This window comes from Haliaeetus leucocephalus, unplaced genomic scaffold (assembly GCF_000737465.1).
Source record: "Haliaeetus leucocephalus isolate CR32 unplaced genomic scaffold, Haliaeetus_leucocephalus-4.0 Scaffold657, whole genome shotgun sequence".
NCBI lineage: Eukaryota > Metazoa > Chordata > Aves > Accipitriformes > Accipitridae > Haliaeetus > Haliaeetus leucocephalus.
This window is the reverse complement of record NW_010973093.1, coordinates 3,118,820-3,134,869: the sequence shown is the minus strand read 5'-3', so window position 1 is coordinate 3,134,869 and position 16,050 is coordinate 3,118,820. Positions and strand designations below refer to the sequence as shown.

The 16,050-nt window shown below is 36.5% G+C and overlaps 1 protein-coding gene across 1 annotated transcript in view; it reads right to left on the bottom strand.

The window, feature by feature from the left end:
- Positions 1-603: 603 nt before the first annotated feature.
- Positions 604-16,050, bottom strand: part of TBCD (tubulin folding cofactor D) — a 115,791-nt gene continuing 100,344 nt past the window's right edge. The window contains exons 30-33 of the mRNA XM_010579427.1: positions 11,945-12,028; positions 10,398-10,556; positions 9,102-9,240; positions 604-660 (exon numbers count right to left, since the gene is read on the bottom strand). Coding sequence (XP_010577729.1) covers positions 604-660; positions 9,102-9,240; positions 10,398-10,556; positions 11,945-12,028 — 439 coding nt within the window. The remainder of the gene's footprint in view (positions 661-9,101; positions 9,241-10,397; positions 10,557-11,944; positions 12,029-16,050) is intronic.

The window sequence follows — 16,050 nt, the reverse complement described above, 5'->3', positions numbered from 1 at the left end:
ATACTTTCCAGAAGACTGAACTCAATGTGGAAAAGCTGGGACATGCCTTTTTTATTATTCTTATTAGAATCTTAATTAACTTCTTTTGGAGATATTCACATTAACAAAAGCAGTCAGATTTTAGAAGAGATATCTTGTAGGCACACTGTTTTGCAGCATCACGACAGGACACTGCCATTGCTAAAGGCTCACAATACAGCAAAGAATGTACTCCAAAAACCATGCATTGAGTAAGCTAATAAAGAAAGAAGCTAAATGGATCTGATACTGGCCCAAGCCTGCCAGCTGAAACATGCAAATTGAATTTGGTTAATGTACTGGTTGTTAAACAATGAACCAATAACCAACTTCTACACTGATATGAGAGTCAAAGATTTTATCAAGACCCTTTCAAGGCTGTCTGGTCCAGAATTTGTCACAGCTGTCCCACTTCAAGAAAATTAAAACATTATATCCATGTACACTCATAGTTAAGAGTCCTATGCACCCACATCTAAAGCAACATTCAGCAGCAGTCAGTGTAAGATTTAAGAGGCCTGTTGCATGGTGGAAAATAAACAAAAAAGACTTTCAGCAACTTACTTCTCTTGCATGGTAAATATATCAAAACAGCCGTTTGCCAGCATTTGATCCAGCATTGTCAGGAGGGGTACAGACACCCTGGTGAAAGAAAATAATTTAACAATGTAAATACACTTCTTGGCATACATATATACACTATTTTTAATTAGAAGCAAAGAAAGAAAAGTTCCTATCTACCTACACATATTTAAATTAGAACTCTAATTTACACAGAGGAGGGTTGCTCGGTAACTTCTGTGTGTTGGCTACATCATCCTCATTGGCTGAGAGGGGGACATTCTGTTGCAGCCAAAAGGAAAAAACCTAATTAACAACATGCCTGGTTTAAACTTGCAGGGTCCTGAAAACACAATTAACAGTAGTAGAAAATACTAATTTATTTTCTAGTATATAAACAATGTATTGCACAAATATATCGGAAGTTACACCACCTTCTCACTACAGGTAATTACCAAATGAACCAACACACAACGTGTCAGCTGGAATAACTATGGTCATGTTTTCTATTTGAACAGTTGAGAGAAGAAATAAAATAAAAACAAAATAAAACTGAAAATTCTATTAATAGTTGTGGGGTTTTTTTCCCCCTAGGGAGTATTTTCTATTTTGCACATATTTGATAAGTGAGGCTTAGAGAAATTCATCTCATTATGCAGAATGAGTCATCTTTAAAGAAAAATCTTCACAAGAAAATTATACTTCACGTATTTATGAAAACAAAATGCAGACTGGATTACACTGAAAAGTGTGCAGCAATATATAAGCCCCAATACTGCATTATATAAAAACTGGTGCTTATCACATTATGTGCAATATTAAACTATAGTAAATGCAAAATATTCTACCATCATTCCTTTGTTACATGTTTTACCAAAGGCACTGCTGTACCAAACAGATGTATTAAAGCAAATTTACATGGCTCAGGCACACTTCATCTAGGCGTATTAAAAAAGATGGGTGATACATTTGACTTCAAATAGTCCTGCTGTTAAAGATAAAAAAGCAAAAGAAAAACATTACCGGTCATTCCGCAGGTTGTCCTCAAAGACCTTTAGCAACGTCTCACAAAAACTCTCCATAGCACTGGAATCATTCTGGATTTTCTTCATGTAGTCAAAAAGGCTCTGGGCAGAGTATCTGAGCTACAACAGAAGGAACCTCAAATGAAGGCACAGGGAATAAACCCCGCTGCAACACACAAAAACACTGACTACACAGAATTACGCTTATCCCTCACTACCTGAGGTGTACACCTGCACTGTGAACACACTCTTCCAACAGCAGCTGAGTGTATAAATTCAGTAACAGTATTTGACAGAAAGATGGCTATTTTACTTTCATTAATCATTTTTCAAGGAAGGGGTTTTTTTCCTTCTTAAGTTTTGCCATTGTAGGAAAAAAGACCACATTAAAGGTTCACTGTTGTCTTTCTCTCAAAATAAAATATCCCTAAACCGCTACAATTATCCTGCTTTACTTCAAATAATAATATTGTTATGGCTCTGAAAGTTAAAGAGTACACAAGAAGTTCAAGAGGTAATATTTATTAAACAAGCTGATGTAATTGAAAAATACAGGCAAGCTCTTGGGCACATGGTGCAAGCCACACAAACCAGCAGTAAACTTGGGTTAAAAATTAAAAACAACTCAGAAATAATGACTCTTGGTTTAACTTTATTATGTTAATCAGCTAGTTTAGAAAGATGGCAGAAGGTTTTAGCGCTTATGTTCAAGGCTCAGCTGGAAGCAGTTCATTTGGGTCACGCCAGCTGTTCAATATCACAGACTACAGCCTTCGCACAACAGCCTCCTGCTGTCATGGTCCCCAATCTCCAGGAGACACAGTGCTTCTGAGCACAAGCCAGGACGGCTTCTCCTCTCCCGGACCTGCTCAGGCTTCAGCCTGGAAACCTGGACCTGCAGTGCAGGAGGGGAGAAGGCAGAGCAGCGCCTCTGTGGGATCCCCCTTTCCTGCAGGATCCATGCCCCCAGGCAGCTAACGGCACACCCTGGAGCAGCAGGACGAGGGCTGCAACAGGATATATGAACATCACTACTAATCCTAAGATTTTCCATTTCTGGGAGAGGTAGAAATTTTGGTTTCCGGGCTCACCTTTTAAAATATTAATTGACTTCACTTCAGGGTGAGAATAAAAATTTGGGGTTTTCTGTTATAGAAACTGCCTCAAAGGAAAATATCTCATCAAAGATAAACATCATCAGATTTCAGAATTTTCCTGACTCTGATGTGAAGGATTATCAGTCCTTCAGGGGCTTGGTCAAGTCGCTTAGGGAAGGGGGGTGGTGGTTAGGGGGTGTCCCCCATAAGAAACTGGCTTACAATGAAGGGGGCTCTGGGAAGGGTAGGTGGGGCAGATCAGTTTTGAAGTACGAACTTTTTTCAGTTTTGGTTGCAAGTGTTAAATAATTTTTTGTTGAGTGAAGAGGGAGCTGTAAGCAGTTTGTAAGCCTATTCAGTCAGTGGAGATTTTCTTTCTGAAGCTCATACATAGCATTTTGAGAGTTCATTCAGAAGTACAATCAATTCCCTTGGAAGACTGACTCTTTTATCAAGAAAAAAAATAATTAGATCAGTATAAGAAGTGTCACAAGTGTCTTCCTGAAAGCAAAAGAGAGGAATCTCTATTTAAACATTTTATCTAATTTTTTATCAGGAATGTTTATGGGTGCATCAGCACAGAAGTACAAGAAACATTTTAGCCTTGAATCAAAACTCTGAACTAGTTTTCAAAAGCTTTAGCCCACTTGTAAACGACACAGTACAGCAATCCATACTATCTCAAAGTGGCAGTCTGCTATTTTAACAGTTTGTTCTAGCGAAACATCCTGGGCAACACAGAAGCAGAAATATTTCTTTAAAAAGGTCAAGCCATTTAAAGAAATTATTCAGTTATTCTGCATTTCAAAATGATAGTCAAATCTCAGTAAAAATTGTTTAAACATTTGTAAAAGCTAGCTATAGTAAACTGAAATACTGAATTGAACTGAGTGTGCTTCTTTTGTGTGCCAAAAGTAACATTGATATGTTTCCCTGTGTGCCGAGTATAAACTGTATCCTTGCACTGAAAGGTCTTTACAGGATATACAATTGTAGTGAAGAGAAATTTCCTGAAAATTTAAAACCTGCTTAATTATTATATACTACCCTTTAAAACAATCTGTCCATTTAAGACCATTACAAATAAAGAAGAAATATATTGTCTTAATATCTCAACCTAGCAGAGATCAATTATAAGCAGAAGAAAGGTTACATCCGAGTCAAATCTCACGAAAAGATCTTAAAACGTGTATGGTTAACCATGTAATTTTCTCTCCTATTTCTTTTGTCTTTTAAACTACCTTGCAGATCTCTCACCATTTTTTGAAGAAAGCTTAATTACTCAATGCTTTTCCTGCAGATTCAAGCGATTGGAAAGGCAAGAATGGGCACGAAACAAAAGGGCAAGCATAGCTACATGTAGGATGTTCCAAAGCTGTGCAAAACCAAGACAGAGTAGCAGGATAATCAGAAAAACTGTATGATGAGGACAGCATTTCTTCATTAGCAAGTAATTAAACAATACAAAAGTACAGGTGTGGATAAACCAGCACATAACCGCTTGGAAGATTTAAAAATGGAACATTTTCCAAATAGTCAGCATAGGCCTTACAAACTTTACCGGAAGAAACTCCAATATAACAAAATAACGTTACATGAACGGGTTAAATCCATATTTTCTCCTTAGGTGAGTGCTCCTTTTTCCCCAGATAACCTATGAGGACAATATCTGAGCTATAACCTTAACTGTTCATGAGTATTTGCAGAGAAGAGCATTTCCAAATTTCTTCTTCATTTATGCAGAACACAGAATTCGCACTGTATCAAATGTGTGACATTTACCTTTCCCTGGGGTTTCACAAGGACTGGGAAAGGAAATTAGGAGGTTAATGGGTTGGAACAGGGACAACTTTGGATAAGAATTTCGGAGGAGGCCTGAGAATGACCTTGTTCTTATTAAACATGGTAAAAACAGGGTTTGCCAAGGCTTGACTCTCCCATCATTTAAGCCAACAGTAGATACTTCAATGATAGGCCACGGTAAGGCAAACAGAGTATTCAAAGGGACCATTCATCTGATGATAAAATTTAAGTCCTAAAGATTTTACCTCCTGAACCAGGGGGAAAAGTATGAGGAAGTGTAGCCACAAGCAAGGGGAGAAGGCAATTACCGCTCTGGACAGGTGCACGATGTATAAATAAGGTGTCTACACAAACCTTCATGAAATTGTTTCCTAGTCAGCTTGTTGCAAAATTGAAGTACAATGCTTCTAAAAACAGTCTCAAGGCAACAAGTGGGATTGATATGGCCAAAAGAAAATTACCTTAGGCATCCAGTTTGTAACAGAGCATTCAAAATCTCAGCTACCCGTCAGCTATAAAGATGCCCAATCCACATAAGGGCTCCGATTCTTACTTTGCAATACTATCTTGGACAGACCTGATGAAAAAGCCAGTAGGGCATGATGAGAAAGAAAGAGCCTGTACTGAAGATGTTCAGTAGATCGACATAACCTAGTGGTTGTCAGTCTCCCATCTAACCAGTCTCCTCAGAGCCCCAGGTATCTCAACAAAATTCAGTCTTCTGCACCTAATGCATCACAAATGGAAGTCAAGTGAGTAACTACTGAGAAAGCTTGGAGAAAATCAGATGTACAGGTAATTGCTAAAGGCTCCAGTTTTCACAGAAGCATTTCGATAGAGCAAGACCTACTCACAGAGTTAGAACATTCCTGTAACAAGTGCAGAAGAAACCATGTTATGCTCAATAAATAACACTGGGTTTGGATCATTTCTAATCCTGACAAACTTACAGTGCTGAATTGGCAGTAGCCTATTTTTACCAGTAACTTTAGAGAAAATTCCATACCATTTAAATTTTAACACAAGTGAAACCATGTCTCCCTTGTTTTACTTGCAATTTTCTTTTTAATAAATCAATAAATAAAATCTTTGGAGTTCAGTAACTCTTAAGACTCAAGTCAGTGATATTTTACAAGAAGTAGGAATATCATAATTCACGCTATTTTTTCTTTAAAAAAAGAATGCCAAAAATTATTCTCAAGTGTATTTTGCTCAAGAATTGTCAACCAAGGAAACTGGATTTAGGGCTTGTTCCTTCAAACCAAATATGCATTAATTTGCATACAATTTGTCAACAGTAACTAGATGGTTTAGAACATCACCTACAAATGTCCCAACTTTTTCATTTGTAAGAACTAACACTGCTGTTCAAAGCCCAGTATTGGCTCCAAACAGTACATAACAGTCATAAACATTGCTGGCAAAAAATGAGTCCATTCTGAGGAAAGTAAAACATAAATTGTATCATGTATTTGGCACACAGGTAATGTTAACATCTGTATGCCATAGCTGGGCTTTAATTTTTGTCAGGTGCTTTAACATACATAGGCATTCATTGGATAGTTTCAGAACTGGCTACTCCAATTGTTACAGGTCTTTGGCATTTCAGGTTGGAACCCTGGTACTGGCCTGGGAAAAAACCTTTAATTTTCAAAATAGGTTGCTGCCTTTTTTTTTTTTTTTTTTTTTTTTTTTTTTTGTTTTTTTTAAAATTTCTCTAACATTTTAAAATGTAATTTTCACTCTTTATGGAGGGAGGGGAATCACAGGAAATTCTGTGCTTTAACAAAATTTTAAATGTAGTGTAGTTCAACAATAATGAAATAATACAAAAATTATATCCTGACCCCTGAAACTACAGGGTTTGTGAGCTAGAGAAAGAAAACCATTGTATGGTTCTGATCTCCATATACTGAGAGGATTTTTTATGCAACCATAAGAAATATGCATCATTGTGGGCCAGATATATAATTAGAAGATTCTTTTACACAGAGAAAGTGCCCTTTGAACCAAGGGACAGAAGCAGAATGCCAAATCCCAAAGGGAATGACATCTTCTGTTTTTCCAGATTACTTCAAAATGCTTGAGCTACAATTCTTTCAGCAACCATGCTGCCACCAAAATGTTTCTGAGATACCCCACACAGCTCATGCCAGAAAATCTCTTTAAAAAGCAAAACAAAGAACTACTCTTGCTAAATATACTGCAGAGCAATTTTAACTATGAAAAAATAGCCACTGACCACTGAATTACAATGGAGCCTTTTCTCCTACTAATTCCCTGAGATGTCTTAAAGACAAACCGACATTTGAACTCAGATTATCTTGCAGTATACCAGAATCTTCTAACTTTCTAACTTCTGTCTCCACGTGTGTATGTGCATATATATTTTTTAAGTGAGAGAGGGAAGAAAGGAAAGATCACAGGAACGCACAGAGGTTACTGCAAGAACACTTATTTGAATAATCCTTGTCCTTTATCCAAAATCTAAAAAATCTGTTTCTTTCATATGGATCTAATAGGAACAGTTCTTAAAATTTTCTATTAATGTTTTAAATCAGCTGAATATTCAGCAAGGACCACTACAGGCTTTGATAAAATAGTTTGAAACACAAGTCATTATAAGACATATCAATTCTAATTTATATATCATATTCTAAATATTAAATGTAATTCACCACACACCGTATAATCCCAAGTGTAAGTACCCTATACTTTGAGCCTCCTTTGCACTTCTATCTGGCTCGAAAGAGAAATAGGTCATCTTCCTTCTAAAGCCAAAGCCCTTGAGAGTATTTTAACCAGAACAAGCCTTTAGCATTAAAGAAAAATGCAGGGTCACAGAAAGTTAACATTTCAAAATCGCATTTTGAAAACAGTACAGAAGGTTGCCCTTAAATATACTGGCAGATGGTAACAAGGGAAGGGAGCTAGAAGTAACTGAACTGTTTACACTTTTCAAAACCAAGCACAACCAGAACTTTAAAAAAAAAAAAAGGAAAAAAGATATTAAAATGTTGAATAAGAATTTTCCTCTGACCTCGGTTAGCAGTCAGAATGTCTGTTTCTCCACAACTTTCTTCCCTTTTTATACTTATGCGAATAACTTTGGTTTTGGTGGAGCCTCCTATAATTAACTGTGTTTGACTAAAAGCTGAATTTCATGTGTATGTCTGCTATTAAAAAAATCTGTTAAGAGTTACATTGTCTATCCAATAATTATTGTCACAAACCAATAAGCATATGTTTTCAAAGTTTTAAAATAGCCATTGCTATATAATTAGTTGCAATTTTAGAAACATTAAAATTCTCAAAACTGGTTTAAATACATGACACTGCACAGACACCAATTTCTCAGCTACGTGAAACCCAAAGGCATATGAGTATCTCTTGATCACAAGCACAGAACCCATGGCACCAGGCAAAAACCATCATTTCGGCATATTCTGAACAGCTCATGGTTAAGACTGAAAAGTAGAAGCCATGGGAGACAAGCTTGAAATGATTACTGCCTTCCTTCTGTGAACCCAGCAGGAACTGTTCTCTCTCCACAAAAACAGTTTCCCAACACTTATCGCTTTTCTACCAGCTTTCTTAATTAGAGACGGCAATCTTAATTATTAGAAACACTCTTAAACACTGTTGGGGTGCTGACTCATGACCTCCTTCTTCTGTTACAGGACCACTGCAATTTAAAGATTTAACTAACAGTCCAGAATTTTCTGTTACTGGTCTGATATTTCTCTGTAGTGTCATATTGAACTGTGTCCTTACCCCCAATAGTTGTTTTCATATATGTTACATCTTGGCTACATCAAATAACAAAGAAGTTAGAAGCCAAATATCTTGAAACCAAGAATTCTGAAACTAGCAAGACAAGCTGTAATATAAGGACAGAAAGATACACTAAAGTTATTATAAAGTCTGGAAGATTTTGGGAGAATAACAGACTACCAAAACCAGTGATAAAGACACTGTTCACGCACAGAAGAATGAAACAGATGCAAAGCTCAGAGGACTCAGACAGACATTTGAATGATACTGCATTGTAATGTAACTTCTGGCATCTTTCTGGTACTTTTGTAGAAAGCATATCAAAACTAAAAAAAAAAAAAAAAGAAAATCTCAACATACTGTTAACACATATCGACAACTAATATTTAGCACCTTGCATCAGGTTACAAATGAGAACTGGCATTCACCTCATTTAAAAAGAGCAATCAGCTTACATTTAGCCACAACATTTAGCTGAAAGGCTCTTCCTCTGCTAACAGCTTAGAAGGGTGAGCAAATAAACATAAGAGTTGATTGAGCCAACAGGCTGGAATTCTCAGGTTCTATCAGGCCAGGAAACAAGAAACAAAGTGTGTTTCCTGCATGCTCAGTAAGTCAAGAAAATAATACTTTTAAGGGTTAAAATATAAAGCCCATCAGGTTTAAAAGTATGACTTGGTTTCTTTTAAAAATCTTGTATCTGAAATTCTCACAGAAATAACTATCTGCAATATCCATTGTAACAGACTAAACAATTTAGTCCACCATTTTATCAGGTAAATGCATTCTACTACCAAACAGGTAAGGTGTTCTGCTTTCTTACCGTTGTCTCTGTTAATCCACCAACAGACACTGAGAGACCCAAAAGCACATAGTATTGGTATGTTGGCAAACCCAAAAGCTGGGTGATTCGAGGGAAAGCTTCTGAAGCGGCATTCCAGTTTAGAGTCTCTTTCTCTGACCTGGGGAAAAGGGAAGAAAAAAAATAATCTTGTATGTGTGCACTGCCTTTCTTCTCCATGCATTCCTATGATAGCTCCTCATCCTCAAGCAGCACGTCAGTGAACAAAGTCTCTGAATTACCTAAAAATCAAATTAATCATTGGTCTTTAAGCGTAAGGGGAAAATACAAATCAAAACTTCAGCCACTCTCAGTAAAGTGAAGCAATCTTCAAGTCCTTGTTCTGATTCAGATAAGGGATTTGAACCACAGTTTCCTTTTCACATGCACTTTTCTCTACACCAAGAAAACAAGTTCTCTTTCTTGTGTTCCATTCTCATGTTCTCTCCCACTAACCTAGTCAACAACTGATACAAAGACAGACTTATCCCAGGAAAGGCTGACACACATACACCCCAGCACAGATCAATCAGCAGCCTAGCAGACAGAGCACTTCCTGAGTTACAGGAGGTTGAGATTCTGCTGAACAAACAGAATGCAGACACAAAGTTGGAAGTTCCTCATCATAATCAGGTTTTATAATCACCATTTAGGAATGAGTTGCTCTCACTCTTGCATTAACTAGAAATTTCGTCTTGGAAAACTACTGCAACTAGAGCTTGGTTAAAATAATGCAATTCATTAAAAATTATCATTATGATCAATCAATGTTTTCCAGTTGGGAAAAGAAAATTCAGGAAGGGGGACTGCCAATAAATTCCAGCTCTCACATTATGAAAAGAAAATGAGATTATATATTTCATAAACAGAAAGATTACCAAAACACAGCTCCCAGCAGTTCTGTTTTACCAATGGTCTCCCATCTACTACTGACATGATCTCTACCATCCACCATAAAATTAGCTGACGGGTTCAGAAATTATTGGGGTTGATCCAGAGAAAGACTTATGTAGCATGACCATGTAAGACCTATCTCCTTCGGGAACTATGGTTTTAACAGGAACTCATACTATTAAGTTCTTCTTTTGAATATTTTATATGTTTATGCATCTTCATTGGACACTTCAATGAAAGTCTGACAAACAGCACCAAATACTCCTCCATACACATATTAGGCATTTGGGCACAAAAATTAAATCTGGTTGCTTGTGTTAGGTGTAACTGTGTGCATGTATCTTTTACCGCCACTGATTTAGGATATGTTTTTCAATCTATTACCTTGGAAATATCCTCTCTAGCTCTTCTCGATGAGGTATGTGTGGAACTGGAGGATGGTCAAAATGTAAAAGAGTAAGGAACACAGATCCTGCATGCGCTCGAAATTTATCTATTTTTTCAGCTGACTGTTGAGCCAGCCAGCACATAATCTGTTTGCAGCTACAAAGAAGAAAACAATTAATCACATAATTAAATCAGTAGAATGAGTATTTAAATTGTTTCAACGACATCAACGTCCTGCTATGAAAGTATTCTGGTTTAACTCTTCATAATGAACGTACAAGTGATTTAAGACATCAACATGGTGACAGAATCTTTAAAGCTTTATCTTCCATAGATCAATCAAAAAATCATTATGACGTTAATGTTACACAGTATTTGATATTCACATACCACCTTTCATCCAAAAAGATATGAAGGTGCTTTAGAGTTTGGATGAACCGCTGCATTTCAGTTGAAAATAGAGGAAGAACCTTGAGAAATTTTCAAGTAGAAAATTGCACATGTAGCAGAGGACAACGTCTATCCCAAATCTCATATATCCCAAATTAATCACTTCTTCAACTCTGGCTAGTTTTTAACAATATCCTATTTTGCCTACATTCATAACTAAACTCACAGCTACAATATTGTATTCCACAAGGCCCTTTACACCTTCAGAAAGGACATCTAATGACAGTAAAACCAGCTAGAATTCTTTCAGTTACTGCCCAGTAACTGAAAGACCCAGTAAGACCCAGAATATTTAGAAAATACGATCCAATTGGCAGGAATGCTTTTCTAAGTTTCAGGTGAATAAAGTATCGTTTGCAACAGACCAATAGGAGGAAGCCCCTGGACAATGGGCACTGGTTGAGTAGTGTATTCCTACAGAATCCAGTATTTTCCTTCAAAGCGTCCTTCTAAGTTTGGGGGTTTTTAAATTAAAAAAGAAATCATGCATATATTCAGCTAACCGTTGGGCATGCTCTGTTCATAAACCAACACCGCTACTAGGAAAGTTTTGCTGCAGCTCAAGCTATGCTTAAAAACTGGTAAGTATTCTTTTTTTTTTCTTTTTTTTTAACTATTAGGAGAATTGTATCACAAAAAATAAAAATCAGAAGCTCAGTGTAAATTATCTTTTTCTGTATTTCCTTACTAATAGTTCTGTAAAGAAGACAGAAATGAATACAAACTCGTCTCCACATTTTATCACATTCCAAATTAATGATACAATGCTCTGGATAAGCAGGCAAGTTTGCTTTCTATTTAAGTGAACAATACAGGCAAGCTCCACAGAGGCAGCAAGTATAGACCAAATCTCACATATGCACTGCATTTCAAAGGTGGGACTGCCACCCAGTTTCTGTCAATAAGGTTAGTCTCTCTGAAAAACAGATACAATATTCTCAGCATCTGTATGGGTGTAAGCTTGATGCACTTCTATCAAAAGTTCTGTCACACTTAATAAAGGGGTAAGACTACAACATATAAGCAATGCTTTCTTGTATGGAATGGAATGTAGTTATAAGAGATAAGACACAAAAATAGTACAAGTAGCCTACATGTTGGCATTAATTAACTCTGCTTCATTCTGAACCAGCAGAAGCGTCACTTCCATTAAACTCGTCATAGCAGCTTCGCGTACCCTGTTGAAACAGAGATACATTAGAGTAGTTACATCAGTATTTATTTAAATAAATACATCAGCAGTTAAATTAGACACTGGCAAATATTCAAAATAATGAAAGCATTGACCACTGAGAGCAGCTATTATATTTTTGGGAGGAAGAGGAGGGTGTACAGCTGTACACCCAAGCCCCGTTCTATGAAGTGATGCCCACATTGCACTGAGGGTACAATAGTCATCCTAGTTTCCAGGCAAGCCCCCTGCCTCACCATCTTATTTTTTATTTCAACCAGATGTCATCAGGTTTATTCTTTATTTTAAGAAGGTTAAAATTTATAATGATTATTAATATTTAGTGTGCAGGTAGATATATTTAAACCTAAGTGCTTTGTCTGCTTCAAATCATCTTCTAAAAAGGCCAACCCACATTTTGACATTAAGATATTTAAGCACTATTAAAAGTGTCATATTCTTGTAAATTTTCAAGCTTAGTATTTCCAACGTTAAAAAGAATTGTGACTCAGAACAGCTTAAATCTCTATGCTAAATAATAATTAGTTTTATGAAAAAGATTAGCTAAAGTAATGCTAAGATGTGCTTGAAGTGCATCTTTATCTATTTGGTGAAGATTTTCTGCCTTCAAAATGTCTAAACATAATATTAATATAAAAAAAAAGTTGAAGAGTATAATTCCAATCAAAAATAGAAAAGAACATGCTTGTTTTAAACCACACGCCTTGTCAATACGTGAGTTGTTAAAAGTAGTTTCTTTCTCAAGACATAAGGAATACTATGGCAGATCCTCAACTGATCCTGCAGAAGACCAGGACCAACACATTCATCACATTATTCACTCATGGTAATCTCATCCCTTCTCAGTAATAATTTAAAAAAAAAATTAAAAAAATTGACAAGTTACACCTGCCTACTGTGAAAAGTAAAATTCCTGTTTCTAATTTCCCAAACAAGCTGAAAATAGTTGCTTGTGCAATCTAAAACTGGGTGGGACATTTGTTATAATGGTAAAAAAGGTAAATTACATCATTTTTTCCTAAGTAGCTTAATACTCTATTAAGTTTGGCAACCTTTCATCAAAGTTATGTTTTCCTAGTTTTTCATATAGTATCTGACTATTAGATATTCAAGTCTAACACCTGTAGACAGATTGGACAAGTCCCAGCAAACAATCTGTCAAAAGAAATGTAAGGTTTGCATATGGAAAGTAAAGTTGGTTAAACTTTCCCACGATTCTATTAAAGAAAGACAAAAATTACACACCAAAGACAAGGTCTCTCTAGAGAAATGGCAATTCTTCCGATATCCTTCCATCTTAGTCAATGGTTTAGAAGAAACAGAATGAGAAAACATTCATATTTGAGAGGCCACAGAAGTATTTAGCATCCAACAGTTTGCTATGAGAAAGGATTCCCCTTCCCCCTTTAATTTACATGTTTCTTGACTTGATTTTGGCTGGCATTGCCAAAGAAGCTTAAAAAGAATCTGGTGCTCAAAGCACATTTGAATTTTAATGGGTGTTGGGAATTTAATTTCCTCAGGATTTCTTTAAAAATTTCCACTTTGTAGAATTTTGTTTTGTTTTTAAATTAAGACATAGACAGAAGGATAAACAATAGGTATGGGGAACTTAAGTGAGAGCTGTCAGATGTGGAAGTTAACTTGAATACCTAATTATACTTAGCCAGGTTCTTATCTACTTCAGCATCGCACCTGATTTTGAAAGCATAAAGCTTAGTATCTCTTCCCTTTCTCTGACTCCCCACCCTATATGGTTGCTCTTACATTTTCTTGCAGCTACACCTGTCTCTCTCTTGTGTTACTACTGCATTCCCTGAGCAAGAGACCCATTCACCTTCCTCTTGTTTTTTTGACAGCTGAAGGAGGAGGAGAGGGAAAGCCAAGCTCCTTCTTCCCTTGCACAAGCTGGAAGGACCTGCTCTTGATCCTTACTAGTTTGCATCCTTGTGTCCTCTTCTAAGTTTGAGATGTCAAACATGCCTACTTTTCTCTGATTTCTTGTCCTGTGTTAGTATTTCCCCGCTGTACAACAATTTTAACAACCAGTACTGACAGCTGAGGAGCTGGGCATCATTATACAAAACAAGAAAAATACAAACACGTAAATATTAACTCAGGCTGATAAGAGTAGTCTGGATTATTTGCCTTGTGTACTTTTCCAACACATTTGTAAATATTGTAGTGAAGCACCCTAAAGGAACTAGGCTAATAATTTTAAAAAGTGCCCAATACTAACATGGCACAAAATATCTTTCTTCTACTTTGCACTGTAGAACTTACACTTTACTTTCTGTTCAAAGACAGAGTAGTTATAAATAACTATTGCAACTCACTCTGGAACTGATGAGATCTCAGTGACCTATAATGACTTGGTAGAGCACAAGCATTAATGTTTGACAGCAGTATAAACTACCCAGCAATTGCTGGCAATACAAAAAATGTAGGATGATACATATTTCACAAAAAAAAAAAGCACAATCACAACTTTTCTTCCTACAGAAGACAATAGTTGGTTATAGCATGTGTTATAGTAGTTCTGATTCTTCATGGTAATTACAAATGTACTTCACAGCACCTGCCCCTGTGCTCAAGCTATCTAATAAGCAATCCTAAAGGGAAGAATGCCAGTGTAATTAACTTATTTTCTTTTTTTAAAGCAAACCTGGGGCTACCAAGTAGAATAACAACATTAAAGCCAAGAGTGCGTAGGACAGAATTCTAAAACAGACATAACCAAAAATTTGAGCCTAAAGAAAAAGTTCCCAAACTCACACAATGCAAACTTGGCATCATGTATTATTATACCGGATTTGAACAGAGATCAGCATGCTAGGCATGGCTGCTGAAGCAGAATACAGCCAATGCTTCAGAACGGGACTGTTTTGCTTGCAGCAGGGAGGAGGGAGCAAGCAAGTGACTGAGACTGTTTTGGCCACAGAAAGAAGTATGACGAGTAAGGAGGAGTGCACATCCTCCCCTACAAGGTCCAGCTAACGTCTCGCCCATTGTAGCCTTCCCAAGTCAGCAATTACCATCACAGGTCGCAACCATCATCTGTGAGCTCTGCCAGCTTTGCTATAGCCACAACATACCTAGTTTGGAGTCCTTAATTTCAGTAGTCCTCTATCCCTCCTCACCTGTTGAGTCACAGCTGCTAATTACAATATAGTAGATGCCACTCAATTAAATTAAAAGGAAATTAGGTTTCATGTTCATACACTACTGTTGAAAACACCCTTCAAAGAAGGGGACAGTGACTGAAAAAATGTCTAAAACAGTTACTTCATACAAACACTCTGCAAGGATATTACTGAAAATAATCACCAAAGCCCTTCATGTGACTCAGCACTGTTAGACAAGAGCTTCTTCAATAAACTGGGAAAATAAGGAAAACTTTTCAACCAACAAAATTATTTAATACCAGTACTTTTCAGGCACTCCCCACTTCCTGCCTGGAATGTAATAAAAGCATAGCCAGATACTAGATCTGAACAATCAAGAGGTTGTTAATTTATAATCCTGAACATGCATCTCTGTATCCTGAGATGCTTCATATAGTTGCCAGACAGGTCAAATACATATTACCATACCGTTAAACAGGGCTGATAATTTATGTATAGAATCGTATCTAAAAGCAACATATATCTGCATATTTTCAAATTATAATTATGGATTAAGACAATAAAATTAAGAAGTCTTTGTCAAAAACAGCATTTTACTCAAAATCAAATTCCAACAAGTAACAGACAATTAAAATTAATTTATCACGTTCATTTACTTAGTTTATGGCTTCTCTATACAAGGATTAAGTGTAACTGCTCTGAGCCTTCTACATAGCAGCAAAATTGTCATATATTATAAATCTGCAGATACTGGATTTATTCCTGAATTCTGATAATTTAATACTTTTTATTAACAAGTACTATTTCAGGCTGGGCATATTTGTGCTCATAAACACATGCAGAAAAGCACCCTGACAAGACAGCCTGTATGTCTCCTTAGTTC